The 14,704-nt window shown below is 32.2% G+C and overlaps 9 protein-coding genes across 9 annotated transcripts; 4 read left to right on the top strand and 5 right to left on the bottom strand.

Moving 5' to 3' along the window:
* Nucleotides 1-62: 62 nt before the first annotated feature.
* On the top strand, nt 63-728 carry DFA_10771 (uncharacterized protein; the record flags this gene model as incomplete). The annotated part of the gene is made up of 1 exon (XM_004351362.1): nt 63-728. One exon carries the CDS (start codon nt 63-65, stop codon nt 726-728), a length of 666 nt encoding a protein of 221 aa, XP_004351414.1.
* Nucleotides 729-971: 243 nt separating this feature from the next.
* On the bottom strand, nt 972-1,518 carry DFA_10770 (uncharacterized protein; the record flags this gene model as incomplete). Its single annotated transcript, XM_004351361.1, has 2 exons — nt 972-1,089; nt 1,166-1,518. 2 exons carry the CDS (start codon nt 1,516-1,518, stop codon nt 972-974), a joined length of 471 nt encoding a protein of 156 aa, XP_004351413.1.
* A 195-nt stretch (nt 1,519-1,713) lies between these two features.
* trappc2l (trafficking protein particle complex subunit 2-like protein) lies at nt 1,714-2,307 on the top strand (the record flags this gene model as incomplete). Its single annotated transcript, XM_004351360.1, has 3 exons — nt 1,714-1,752; nt 1,833-1,935; nt 2,033-2,307. The coding sequence occupies 3 exons, from the start codon at nt 1,714-1,716 to the stop codon at nt 2,305-2,307; spliced, it is 417 nt and encodes a 138-aa protein (XP_004351412.1).
* A 129-nt stretch (nt 2,308-2,436) lies between these two features.
* Nucleotides 2,437-3,146, bottom strand: commd8 (COMM domain-containing protein 8; the record flags this gene model as incomplete). The annotated part of the gene is made up of 2 exons (XM_004351359.1): nt 2,437-2,811; nt 2,880-3,146. The coding sequence occupies 2 exons, from the start codon at nt 3,144-3,146 to the stop codon at nt 2,437-2,439; spliced, it is 642 nt and encodes a 213-aa protein (XP_004351411.1).
* A 565-nt stretch (nt 3,147-3,711) lies between these two features.
* Nucleotides 3,712-5,898, top strand: DFA_10767 (uncharacterized protein; the record flags this gene model as incomplete). Its single annotated transcript, XM_004351358.1, has 2 exons — nt 3,712-4,544; nt 5,025-5,898. 2 exons carry the CDS (start codon nt 3,712-3,714, stop codon nt 5,896-5,898), a joined length of 1,707 nt encoding a protein of 568 aa, XP_004351410.1.
* A 111-nt stretch (nt 5,899-6,009) lies between these two features.
* Nucleotides 6,010-8,460, bottom strand: DFA_10766 (uncharacterized protein; the record flags this gene model as incomplete). The annotated part of the gene is made up of 3 exons (XM_004351357.1): nt 6,010-7,362; nt 7,428-7,655; nt 7,714-8,460. The coding sequence occupies 3 exons, from the start codon at nt 8,458-8,460 to the stop codon at nt 6,010-6,012; spliced, it is 2,328 nt and encodes a 775-aa protein (XP_004351409.1).
* A 192-nt stretch (nt 8,461-8,652) lies between these two features.
* On the bottom strand, nt 8,653-9,463 carry DFA_10765 (uncharacterized protein; the record flags this gene model as incomplete). The annotated part of the gene is made up of 2 exons (XM_004351356.1): nt 8,653-9,261; nt 9,377-9,463. 2 exons carry the CDS (start codon nt 9,461-9,463, stop codon nt 8,653-8,655), a joined length of 696 nt encoding a protein of 231 aa, XP_004351408.1.
* A 559-nt stretch (nt 9,464-10,022) lies between these two features.
* On the top strand, nt 10,023-13,162 carry DFA_10764 (uncharacterized protein; the record flags this gene model as incomplete). Its single annotated transcript, XM_004351355.1, has 3 exons — nt 10,023-10,090; nt 10,451-11,579; nt 11,660-13,162. The coding sequence occupies 3 exons, from the start codon at nt 10,023-10,025 to the stop codon at nt 13,160-13,162; spliced, it is 2,700 nt and encodes an 899-aa protein (XP_004351407.1).
* A 259-nt stretch (nt 13,163-13,421) lies between these two features.
* DFA_10763 (uncharacterized protein) lies at nt 13,422-14,661 on the bottom strand (the record flags this gene model as incomplete). Its single annotated transcript, XM_004351354.1, has 3 exons — nt 13,422-13,971; nt 14,042-14,348; nt 14,652-14,661. 3 exons carry the CDS (start codon nt 14,659-14,661, stop codon nt 13,422-13,424), a joined length of 867 nt encoding a protein of 288 aa, XP_004351406.1.
* Between the last annotated feature and the right edge of the window lie 43 nt (nt 14,662-14,704).

Genomic DNA, 14,704 nt, shown 5'->3' with positions numbered 1-14,704 from the left:
CTTATATAACTATAATATAATAATATTATCTCTTTTTTTATAAATATACAAAAAAAAAACAAATGATCGCAACAACTTCAAGTACAACAAGTTCGGATTCCAAAGAGGACAAAGAAATAATTGGAGATTATAAATTATTTTTAGATTTATTGTTTCAAGGTATTAAAGGATTAGGAATTAATGTAGATGGATTAGAGCTGGATCATCTATGTTATAGAGTATCACTTGAAGAATACTATGATGTTAAAAAGAATGAAATCCTATCAAGTGGTCATGAAATGTTGACAGAGGTTAATTACAATGGTCGTCGTATATCTTCTTTTAAACTTACTCAACCTATTCTATACGAGTACCAAAGTAACAATGGAACTAGTGAAACCAAAGTAATCCCACTACTAGAATTACCATCACACAAACCATCAAAACCACAACTAGACGGCTTGGAACACTTTTATTTTGTGACATCTCAGTCATTCCAAGATATCAAACATCAACATGACCAAGCTGTAAAGGCATCGAATGGTAGATTCACATGGGTTGAAATTGATATTGCCAACAAATTCAATCCCAACATTGAATTGGAAATGGAATTAAGTAAGGATGAAAAGATAGCTCTCAACACTCCAAAAGAAGTTATTGATAATCGTAGATCTATTTCTGTTAAATTTCATCCAAAATCCCTTCAAGATATGATTGATGAAGAGAAAAAGAAAGAAGTAGAAAAATAATTAAATAAATATTTCTTTTTTCCTAAATAGTTTATACTTCCAAGTTTACTCTTGATTAGTTTGTTTATTGACAATTATAAACCAAAGCAATCAATAAATTATCTATCTATCTATGTTCTTTCTTCAAGAATGATATATATACACTTCTACCAGAAATGAAATATCATCAAGAGTTGATATTCGAGAATAAGGAAGATTGATTACAATTCGTACAATCATCCTTCCAAATAAATTATTATACAATTACTTCATTTCAACATCTGTATTATTATTATTATTATTATTATTATTGATTGGTGGTGTTTGTTGTTGTTGTTGATCAGTAAATAATTTATGATTCTTTAACTTTTCAATTAAATCTCTATAGAACGAATATCAATCAATGAATGATTAGAACAATGATGATCTATTCTTTCTTTCCTTCATTTATACATTACAATTTCTTTTCTAATTTCAACTTTAAAGAATCTCTCAAATTCTCTTGTTCAAGAGGAGAACGATGAACACCTGGGAGAGTGTTTAAAAGTTTGAGAGCTTCACTTGCACGTTCATTGAATGTGTTTACAGCACGAGACACCTCTAATTCATCATCTTTGAGTCTAGAGATAATATCCAATAAAAGAGGAAACAATTGAAACTCTTCCAAGATAGCTTCAATCGGTTTGGTTGGTTCTTGTTCGATTGGTTGTTGTGGTTGTTGTTGTTGTTGAACCGGTTGAGCTGGTTGTTGTTGTTGTTGTTGTTGTTGTTGTGTAGGTGTTGTAATTGGTGTTGAAGGTGTTACATTCATTATCTTGTTTAGAATTCTTCTTTTATCTCTTGTCTCTAACAACACATACTTGGAATCAAAGTAAACAAAGAAATGAAGATCACACCATCTGAGCAAAAGTTCATGTTTTTCAAAGTACTCAAAATTAAAATCATTTAATACAAAAATACACAGATAATATATACATATATACATACAAATAGATAGATAGATAGAATGAAGAAGATAGTTTGTGTAGCAGTCGTTGGTAAAGTGGTATGTTTTGAATCAACATAGATGATGATAAAGATAAGAAAAAGTGATGACTTACACTAACTGTGATGTATGTTGTTTAGAACGACCCTTTATTTATACACGATTACTCAGGAGGATCAGAAGAGAATAGATTGAAATTAAACTATATAGTACATTGTTCATTGGATATTATTGAGGAAAAGCGTATGTAATTCAATCATCTATAGATGATCAATATAAGTATCATCTATACTTTGTTATTAACTTTGATTTGATTTCAATTATGATAAACAATATTCAGCTGGAGCAAAGAAAGTTGGAAATGATATGTATTTAGGATTATTATATCCAACAGAAGATTATAAAGTGTATGGATACTTGACAAACACCAAGATCAAATTTATCATTGTTGTCATGGATTCAACAGACATCAAAGACAATGATATTAGACAATTTTTCAAGAAACTACATGTACTTTACGTACAAACTACTAGCAGTACATTCTATAAACCAAATAGTAAAATAGAATCTAATAAATTCTTAAACAATGTAACAACAATTGTACAAACTTTATAATCCCAACGTAATACAAATAACATTCCAACTTTGTAATCCTATAATTATAGGATCAAATTCCGATATTATTATTATTAATATAAATATTTACAATCATTCTAATTAAATAACTAATTAAATAATCTTTAATTAATTAACCTTTAGTGATTGAATTACTTTATTGATATCATCAAAAGTAGCCAATAATTGATCCAAATCCTTTTTAGTTAATTCTACAAGTAGTTGTTGTAATTTTTGGTCAGAGTTGACAGTGTTGGTAGTTTGATTATCTTGATTATTGATAGACAAATTTAATTGTAATACATTCTCTTGAACACTATTCATCTTGTCACTTGCCAATACCAAATTTACTTTCCAATCGAAATCTTTTAGATGTGATGATGAGATGGCTGACAACTTTTCAGTCAACTCTCTCTTGATATCTTGATAACGTGAAATGATACAATCAGTAATAACAATTGCAATTTCATCATTTAATCCTGCTGTCTTTAAATCTTGTAATATCTAAATAGATTGATAAAAGTATTGTTAATAACAAATTTGATCAATCATTCATCTATTCTATTATTTACTTGATCCTTTTTCAATTCTTTACCAACAACTCTATTGATAAAAGATATATAATTATTTATGATTGATTGTAAAGTAGGAGAGATAGGTTGATCATCATCTGCAGGTTGTTTATCGTTTCCACAGATACGGTCTATACAAGTGTGTATCAACAATGATACCTTTTCCTTTTCCTTTAACTTTTCTATTAATATCAATTCATTGTATACTTTGATTACACTATTCAATGGTGATTCTTCTGTTATACTATTATATTTCTTTGCAACCATTATTAATCCTATCTATCTATCTACTAATTTAGTCAAAACACACAAGTACCTCAAATTAGAGTTCTGCACAGAAAGAAAGTATCTTTGATCAAAATATTAAAATGAAATTAATTCGAACTTTTCCTTGTTGTTCTATTATTATTAATAATAATATCAACCAACCCCTTTGAACAGAGAGAGAGGGTATACCTTTGGTCAAAGACCTATCGATCTTTATTTCTTTTATTCTTTCTTTTTTTAAAACATCATTCTTTACAATTATCAAATTATCATATGATGTTCATCAATCTTATTAATTAATTGGATTTCATATCTATTATCTATCTATCTATCTATCTATAATCTATCCTACACTTCAATAGTGTAAGATATAAGCATCGTAATGTTGATTCATCAAAATTCGAATCATCTTTGAAAACCACCCCTCTCACACTTCCCTCGCTACTCCAAGCAAGATATTAGTTTGCACTCGTGTGCACGCAATTTAAATTATTATTTATTTATTCATTTTCATAGAGATAAGAGAGATTAATACTCTGGTATAATTATACTCGTCTGTTAATTTATGCTTGTACTATCAGATTATATTATAGCTCAAATCATATCTGTTATAAATGATGATATAGACAAGATATGCTTTTTGATCACGTGCAAGCGATTGATACAACTGAGACGGTTGACTAGGTTCAAGACATCTGACAACCGTTCAAACTTTGTCATTGACAATACAAAGTTTAATAATAATATTGCTTTAAATACTAGTAGTAGAGGTGTAAATAATAATAACAGTAATAACAATAATAATAGAGCTGTATTACAAGAGAGTGACAGTAGTAGTAGTAATAGTATTAATAGTAATAGTATAGGTAATAATAATAATAATAATAATGAACATTTATTATTATTCTTACCATTTAATAATCAAGAACAAATTATACAACGATCAAATTATTTAATATCAACTTCAACTTCACCTCCTACTCCATCATCACCGTCTGTTCAACCAGTGACAACGACATCATCAACGACAAAGAGAAATTCATTGGCATCATCTTCTTCATCATCAAATGAGATTGTTGAAGGATGTGATAGTGGTAGTTCAACACCATTCATATATATTGTAGACAAGGATAAAGTGGAAGTGTCACCATCACTATCATCAATGATCAATGGAGATTCAACGTTGGAAGTAGAGAATGAATTGAAATCATTGTATGATCAACACTATCAACAATACCAACAATCATTTACACATTTAAAGTTTATGGTTGCACCTTTAACCATTAAACCTTCAATGATACCATCGTCTGTAACCCATCTAAATCTTGGAAAATTACAATCTACCGATTCAATCATTGAAGGTTGTTTACCAGATACTTTAATTTATTTAAATCTTGGGTATGATTAAAATACTAAATACTAAATACTAAATATTATTTATATTAATATATTCTTTGTTTCTTTTTCTTTCTATCTTTATAGAGTAAATTTTAATAAAACAATAACAAAAGGAATATTACCAAAACAATTAAAACAATTAATATTTGGATATAGATATGATAGTTTGATAACACCAAATTCATTACCCAATTCGATCACGTTGATTAAATTTGGATACTATTTTAACAAAAAGTTGGTGGTTGGATCATTGCCAAGTCAATTGGTGTCATTGACTTTTGGAAGAAGGTTTAATCAGCCGATTGATCCAGGTGTCTTGCCACAGACATTGGCTAAACTGTCGTTTGGATATGTATTCAATACACAGTTGCAACCTGGGTCGTTACCAGGTCACCTGACACATCTTCGATTTGGTATGCGGTATGACCGTCCCATTGTACAAGACGTGTTGCCACGCAGCTTGACACATTTATTCTTTAGTTTTCTTTTCGACCAACCTCTTGGTCCCGACATTCTCCCACCGCGTCTCACACATCTCTCCTTTGGCGCCAACTTTCAATCACCTACCCTATGTCTTCCACAATCCATCACGCATCTTAGATTGGGGTCATCCTACTCTCACTCGATCCAACTACCAACACGAATCAAAGAGTTGTGTCTGTTGTACCAACCAAACTCAACCATTCAATTCCCACAATCCATTACGCATCTGACATGGTTTATTGAAAACATTGAACAGTTTCTACTGACCAATGACATCATGTCCATCAAACCAAACCACGTCACTCATCTTTGTCTCGCATCAAACTATAATTACCCTTTGCCGTGTAGTCTCAACCCTCTCTTTTCCGAGCGTGATCGGTTTGGTTATTGGCTAAGTCAGTCCAACACCAACAAACTCATCGATCAATACCACTTTTATTTCACTGGTGACAATCCATTTGTACATTTATCACTGGCCACTGATATCATCCAAAGCCGTCCACTCCCAACCATCATCAAGTCACTGTCAACCGATCGGTCAAAGTCATTCCAACAATTGAATCGTAACCTGATTGGAAACCTTGATGATTTTGGTTGTTTTGTCAATCACCACAGCATAGCATTATCACTCATCACCAATATGAAGCGGTTCTCTGTATCTACTCTATGGGGTGAAGATCATCCCATTCTTGGCACGATCACCTATCATCTACGTAAAATAGACAATTGGTTATTGGTAGTCTCTGGTATCGACGGTACTGGTGGTTTTATAGAATTGACAGATAATAATCTAAATAGTATAGATTCTGTTAAATTATTATCAACCATATTTTTAAATAAATATAAATCAAGAAATCCTTCTTTATTTTAAATTTAAAACAAGAATAATAATAATTAATACATTCATCCTACAGGTATTTATACCACTTATATATATCAACATTCTTGTATTCCCATTCTGGACTATCAATAAATATATTATTTATTCCATATTTATTTCATAATCAATTTCTTTTTCTTTTTCTTTTTCTTTTACTTTTTGTTTGTTATTTTCCCTTGGTTTATAATTTGTTCCTTGATTTCTTTCTTTTTTAATCTTTTTCTTATTTTCTATTTGTTTTACTTGTTTTTCTTTTTGTTTTTGGTTCTTTTCATGGTTTGGATCGGTGGCAGGGTCATAGAGTGGTTTGGTAAAAGAGAATACTTCCTTTCCACATTTTTGAGTGACACGTGCCGGTATATTTTTGTTTAATTGTTTGCTTGATCGAGATCCAAATTGAATTGCCTTTTTGATAAGTGAGGCAGACTTTGTCAATCCAATACAGTCACGACCCAAACATCTGAGGATACGTTTGTCACCTGTTCCTTGTGGAAGTACCATGTCACAGACATAGGACAACGGCACACTATTTAAATAGGCAATAACATTTTCATCGAGATAGGGAAACCTAGCCTCTCTCTGACAACTGCTCATCACACGATCATCACGTCCTAAATTTCTTTTCCATATTCTATTAAAATCCTTGTTCAACTCTGATTGTAGTACTTCCCATGACCCTCTATTAAATGCACTTCTATGTCTTCCATATCCTGCCAATTGTTCATCTGCACCAGCTCCAACTATTAATACTCTACTTGTTGATATTATCCATGTTGAAGATGATGTTGATGTCGATGAAGATTCACTAGTTTGATAACTATTTAAATTTAAACTATCAATATTATCTTCGTTACCATGAATAACACCTTCGGCACGAGCAGCAAACCAAAGTGCAAGTGAAATAGTCATATCCATGATAGTTATGGCTGGAAATGAGAGTTGGTAGACTATACGTTTAGCCCATTCCATTCTCTGATTTGATACATTTGCTTTTATGAGATACCAAGGTCTTTGAGGATTGATAGCTTGGAGTTCAGCCAATCCTGTAATGGCAGCTATTCTATCGGGTACTTTATCATATTCCTTCCAATCATCACCTTCTCCAAATGCAACATTGATTAAATGGATTGGTTCACCTTGTGCCAAGTTTCGATCGACCATTCCTGCCAACACCATCGAATCTAATCCACCACTAAACAACACACCAACTCTTCCAGGTAGTGGTATTGATGCATTTGGTTGTGACTCTGGTCTAACAAGATTAGGTGCACTAATTGACAATGGTGGTAAATTACATATTCTTCTAACAATTGAATCATTCAATTCTTTTAATAATCCATTTCTATAACCAATAAATTCATCTTCCTTGTAATTAAATTCTAAACTACTATTTGTCTTTTCTTGTCCAATCGTATAATTTGGTGTCATTTTAATTCTTCTACCAAATGGATAAAACTAAATAAACAAATAAATAATTTAAATATTTCAAAATAGAATATGGTTATTATTTACAAACATACATGTAATTGATCTATTTCATCATTTTCTTTGTTCTTATTATTATTATTATTATTGTTATTATTATTTGATTGATCTTCAGTAATATTTGTTGTGGTTGTTGTTGTTGTTGCATTTTCATCTTCATCATTATCATTGTCATAATCCAATGTTGTTAAACCAATGTTTAATTTATCTTTACTGTTATCCCATGAATGTCTTTCCAAATAAACTATATTATTATTTATTTCCTAAACAAAAGAAATGTTAGTATCAAACAAATTGAGAGTGTCAATGTGATTTACATACAGATGGTAATTGAATTGAATAGAGACCAAAAGTATTGACTTCATCCCATTTTGGTAATGATTTACTGTCATCAATACCTTGTGGAAATGAACCAATTGATGAAAGGATGAATCGATCATTTGAACGATTGACCAACAATGATCTTCTACCCAATACGTCACGTCCAAACCATAGACGTCTAGATTTGCTGTTCCAATAGACAAATGCAAATGGTCCTTGTATCTTGACAAGTGTATTTACAATCTCTCTAATATTATTACTATTACTTTCAATGTTGTCGGTGTCATTTTCGTTGTTGTTGATATGATGATGATGATCTATACGATTCAATCTATCAATTAAAAGAGATGTATCATTATCATTGACTCCAATATCATAACCACCAAATATCTCTCCATTCCACATTAATATATTTCCATCATCATCGACTACAGGTTGAATAGTCAATGGTCCTCTCATTCCCAATACTGATGATATCATTGTTATTTCAACATTATTATTATTACAGTCTTTGTTGTTGTTGTTGATTGATAGATTGAATTGATGTATCTTTAATGAATCAGGTCCACGATTATATAAACGACCTTTTAAATCTTCAATTAGTTGCTCGGTTGTAAGTTGTTTATTACTGTTGTTGTTGTTGATACTATCATCTCCTGTAGTAGTCGTGATGCTATGTTGTTGTTGATCATCTTCATTTGCATCTATCACTTGCACACCATTAATTATCAGTGATATTCCACACATGTTCTCCTTCTTTGGTTCCTATCTATCTATTTATTATTAACACAAATCAATCTACCAATCACGACTTTAATCAGAATATATTCTTAAGACAAAGACAATGAAAAACTAAAAGAAAACTGTAGGATGAGATTATTTAATTAATTTATATTTGATTTATATATAATAATTTAATAGTTGAATAGTTGATAATTATCATTGACAAGCATGTTGTCTATCAGCTTCAGCCAATTGTTGGTGATAGTGTTGTACGAGATTCTTTTCAGTTGGACCAGTTCCATTGAAATAAGCATCGATGAGTTCATTGGTGGTGTAGGTTTTTGGTGCTTGATCAATTGGAATAAAGAATGTATCCTTTCTATGTACCGATGTGATGGCTTGAATCAACAAATGATTCTTTCTCCATCCAAATTGGGAACCTTGTACTAGTTTGGGATCTGGTTTTGGTAGGCTGTAGCAATACATCATGCTCGTTTGATACACTCCATAGGTTCCAGAGGGGAGGGTAGTTGGTACTTTGTAGGGTGTTTTGGTTTGATTTGGAATAGATGATCCATAGTCAAAGAGATTGGTGATTGGCTGTTGCGAATCACTCGACTCTATAGTGTTGCTAGCAGCCGATCTACAATCTTGGTTGGCAGGTGCACACTCTACATTGAATCCTTTTAATTGATTGACATCTGGTACTGGTGATGTTCCAACTGTAATCTCATCGATTTTGGTAGAGTACACAAATACAGGAAACATAAAAGTATTCACCTTGATAGACCCTTCTTCATAAACTACTGTTTTCCATCCCAAGTCCTATAACAAATAAGCATTCGGTTAGTTTATAATTTAATATAGCTAATTAAATAATACTATTATTATTATTATTATTATTATTATTATTATTATTATTATTATTATTTAAACATACACATTTAACAACACCTAAAGGATTCTTTTGAACTTGTAAATATTGTTTAACCTCTTGTTGAGTTTTAACATATTGAAAATCTCCCATCGTAATAGTTTATAATAATAATATTAATAATATTGTTTGTTTAGATTTGGAATACTTTAATTATTTAATTATTTGATTGTTGTTGTTTTCTAATTGTTGAAATGATTAATTGTATCAATCAACACATTGATTTATACTAAACATATCAATTGATAGACAAGTTACGATGTGTCCAAACTACACTCACTACATTGTTGAACAAATGATGTATGTGATGGCAATGGAATGGGTCCTTGTTGTAAATTGTGGAGTGGTGATCACATTTTGATTGACCACCAAAATTGCAAACCCTCATGGTTGATTGTAAATAGAACCAACCAACACACCACTAACAATGCATGCTGCTGTTCGAACCACCAAACTCTAATTGCCATGATATTAAAGATCTTCAACAACTCAAGAACAACACAATCTATTACGCTTACACTGAACAAACAAAAAAAATAAATAAAAAAATATTCAAAAATAATATTAATATTATTTTTGCAAGACCTCTCCCAACCCACTTTTTCTTTCACCCCATCTCTCTTTTTCATTAACAAAATCAATCAATCAATCAATGAGAGCATCAGAACCAACATCTGTCACAAATACAGGAGGCTTGGGTTTGACCGATCACAAACCAATGTTCAAATAGGTTTGACTGAGCCTCAACCCAATATTTGCCCTTTACAAAACTGACTCATCCCAGTTTGTAGTATTGGGTCTCGCAAATGATCAGTCATCGCATCTCTTATTGTTGGTTTTCTCTTTAGACGGGGTTGGTTCTCTTGGTCATCACCCCTTTAGTATTTAAACCATCCTCATGGTCCACCACCATCAATCATTATCATCAATTATTAAATTCAATATTTGTGCAATAATAGTAATAATAATAATAATAATAGTTATAATGTAAGCACATATATATATTCATGTATAATTTAGAATCAAATTAATTAATTAATATTTGATTATTTATTTCTATTTATTTTGTATTATTTCTAGGCCAAGAGATATTAAAATTAATCATCAATATCAAAAAGATGAAGTAGTCATCTCAAATACCTTTTTCACATCAAATGATAAATACTCTCTGTTGGAACAATGTAAACATGTGATTGTTGGATCTGGTCCATGTGGTTATTCATTCCTTCATCATGTCTTGTTGAATGGTTACAATGACTTGAAGGTTGGTATGGTTGACAAGGGTGGTCTATTCCTTCAAGATCACTTTCAAACATTGGATCCTGTCTATTCTGGTTTGATTGGTCCAAGTGAAGTTATGGACTTTGCTCTTCCAAGAGAAGTCGATCAAGCTAAAAAAGAAAGAGAAGAACAAGAAGGAAAGAAGAAAGAAGAAGATGATCTAGATGTTCAAGATGAAGCTACTCAGTTACTAGGTCAAGTTAATCAAGGTGTTGTTGACCCATCACAAGTTGTTCCATTGGACAAGATCTATCAACACGGTAATCTTTACAATATCGGTGGTCGTAGTGTAACTTGGACTTGTTGGTGTCCAGATCCAGAGCTTTGTGCAGATGATCCACTCAAGGATGAACTAAGAGGTTTTGACCCAACACTCTTTAATGAAATCAAACAACATCTTCCAGAAGCCAAGAAACTACTGTGTTGTGATGAAAAGTCAAATGTCACTATTTCAGATCCAGACCTTCTCAAGTACTCCAATGATATCCTTAATATCATTAAAAAGGATTTACCAGTCAACACAAACACCCAATCAAAGTTGTTGAATGAAAATGTTGTCTGGCATACAGCCAAGTTTGCATCGATTGCAGCTGTTAGATCAGAATCTGCAAGCAACTATGGCAAGTTTACAACTGTCTCTCCAATCCTGAAATTGGCATCTTCGTTCAAGGAAGATACTGGTGCCAACTTTTTGTACATCCTCTCCTATAAAATCATCGGGTTGGTCAAACAAATGGTAGAGACTAGTTTCAAGGTCAAAGAGTATAAAATCAAGTTTACATCTGATCAAGTGGTTGCAAGTTTCAAAGGATTGATGGATACTATTCAACAAGAGATAAACATGCTCAAACGAAATACCAAACTTAAAGATCTTGTTGGACAAGATGTAGATGGTGTAGAGGTATCGGTTGAAAGAATATTAAAGATGGTTTCTAGAAAACATGGTAATCCATTCCTCAAGATTACAAGTGTCGTAATTCTAGAACTGCCATCTTTTTATTCATCGAGCTAGTTCGTAAATACTCGACTGTAGAGTATCAACAAGACCAATTCATGTCTCAACTCAAGGAAATAACACTAAAGTTAAACAATTATTCAGTTGAACCTCAAGACCCGACCGATGAATCTAAACAAACGTTTGTAAAAGTCATAAAGTTTTTTGAATCATTTGTTCTTGCTCAAAAGGCTCCAACCAACGACCAAGACAAAAAGATTGAAAGTCTCATCATTGACCATTTACCAAAGAGACAATTCCTTCTCTATGCTGGTACTGAAGTTTGTAAGCTTGCACAAATCGAGAATAGTAATAATAAGTTGTCAGTTTACATCAATAATGACGAACAACCAACCATCCAGCTTGGATCAAGCACCAACCTTGTATTGGCAACTGGACCATTCCCAGCATCTAATTTATTGTTGAAATCGTTCAAAGGAAAGAATGTAGGATTGGTTGACAAGATTGGTAAAGATTTCTCAGCTCATTTCTGTTCATCGGTTGTATTCCGTGTGAAAAAGGATCAACCTCTAGACATTTGTCCCATACCATTATCGATGGGTGTTATTAGTAGTCCAGATCTGGTCGACCAACGAACATGTCCAGCTCTACCTTTGGGTGTAGAATACAACAATCTCAAAGAGTATATGAATGCAATCAATTCAACATCACATTTCAATGGAAAGGATTATGCTGAAGCTATTTATATTTCTGGGTGTGTAAAAGACAAGCAAACTCAAAAGGCATTGAATGAATGGCATGCTCAACTATCAGTCATTTATCCAGGTGAAAAGGGTATTCGTACTGAAAACACACTACGTCGTATCCTACCTGGTGGTCCTGACTCTCTTGCCAACACTTCTGATCCAGAATACTATTATTTCAATTTCTCAATGCTTGGTGAATTATTGACTCGTCATTATCGTGTTTGGGCTGGACTAGATGATGCAAAAGAGGATAAAGAAAAGGTAGCAAGATACAATTATTTGGATCAACCTGAAAAGGGATTACCAAATACAGTATTGGATTTGGATATTTGTAAAACTGATAATGAATCATGGGGTGAGATGACTGCCATTCCATTTTCATTCATTTCTCGTTGGTTCCCAAATACAATTGTTGGTCTTAGAAACAAGAGTGGTGAATGGGAAGAACTAGAGACTTGTACCAAAGAGTTTGAAAAGGTAACAGAAGATATTCGTACACACAGTTATGACAAGTTTGCTTCAACTGGATTTGTTCATGAGGCTAGTCTTCATCCAATTGGAAAGAAATCAAATACCACCCTATCCAACAACATACCCAATATCACTATCAACAATGCCTACACAATCAGTGATGAAGAGTGTCCAGTTGGTACAGACTATCAACTCAAAGGTGTACCAAATGTCTATCTCACAGGTGCAGGTCTCTTGCCAAATTGTGGCTCTTGGAATCCAACATTATTCATCTCTGCAATGGCTGTTGATCTTGCTCATAAATTATCAAACAAAATAAATCAAATCAAATCAAATTAATAAATCAAATCATTCAAATTAATTTAATAATATTTATATTGATATTTATTTAATTTTTTAATAATTTAATTTTAATATATATTTTGTTGTTAAATTTGTTTTATATTTGTATGAATCGTTCGTTTGTCTGTATATGTTTATATTTAAAATATTTAAATGACCTATTTAAAATTCAAAAATATAAAGGCGATAGTGATGGTGAGGGTTATAAATTATTGTTGGGTATATATATATATAATTTTTGTTTGTTTGTTTGCGTTTAGTTGATAACAATTGAACCATCTGAAGCACCTGATTTTGTCTTGTCGGTGGTAGTCATCTCTCTTCTTGATTTAGTAGTGCCTCTACGGGATCTTGAGATACTTCTGTTGTATCTGAGTGGACTGGCTCTGAACTTTCCTTCTTCATCACCATACTCAATGTCATGGACCTTGACTTGAGTGCCATAGTAGAAGCTTAAAAAGAAAATGGTGCCTTCGAAAAGTGGGACGACAGCAAAACTGGCAAAGGCCATCCAATTGAATGGTGGGGCAAAGACCAACGAAATGACAGAGCAAGTACCACCGGTAAAGTCCATAGCAACAAAGATACGACTGAGACCTTCTGCAGTCTTGGTCTTGACAATTTCATAAACAGCCGGGACGAAACCTACGCCCATAAAAAAGGCAGAGACAATATTGATGGTCAAACCAAATTGGAAATCATGTTCTGGATAGGCTACCAATAATTCATAGATACCATAATCTAAAAGGATTGCAACACCAAAAATAGAAAAAAATATAGCACATAAAATTCTTTTTTTCATTTTTCTAAAAGAAATAATTGATTGATTGTTAGGATTATTCTTGAAATGATATAGTTATGTATTATTATATATACCTATCATAAAAACAATGTTGGGCAACAATGAAAAGAATTAAACCTGGGAAGAAAGCAATTTGAAGGATAAGAGGGAGCGCACTTTTCGTCGCTATAAGATAAGGACAAAAGATCCAACCTCCTATAAACCAACTACTAAAACATAGAATAGATACACCTTCTGTACTCTTTCTAACAAAATTGTATCTGATTTGTTCAAGTAATTGAACACTCCAAATGATTAGGCCCGCATAACCAAAAATATTTGAAACAATTGGAACATCCATCTTATATATATTTATCTTTTTATCTCTATCTTCTTTTTTATCTATATAAATTTAAAGTTTTTCTTTTAAAAAGAAGAGGCCATTTCTATTTATAACCGAGCAGTAAGACTTATCATCTCTGTATTTTGGTCGGGATGATGATATCGGTACAAAAATTAATTGTTTTAAAATAAAAATCCGTCATCAAATGGTAATATCTATGAATCCCTTCTTGGTGACGACTTACTTTTTGTGAAGATCAAAATAGTCACGGTCATGCTGGTGTCGGGGGGCTCTAGTCATTGATCAGTGGACAAAGACAGTCCATTTTATGAAAAATTCTATGAACAAAATATCTTTCCTACCACGAGCCATCACATATTTTAGATATTTTCGAGTGTCCTTTGGATTAAAACTC

Source organism: Cavenderia fasciculata (assembly GCF_000203815.1).
Source record: "Cavenderia fasciculata unplaced genomic scaffold Scf_EUAJFUG01CK1KI-5, whole genome shotgun sequence".
In the NCBI taxonomy this organism is placed as follows: domain Eukaryota; phylum Evosea; class Eumycetozoa; order Acytosteliales; family Cavenderiaceae; genus Cavenderia; species Cavenderia fasciculata.
This window is presented reverse-complemented; position numbering and strand designations above follow the sequence as displayed.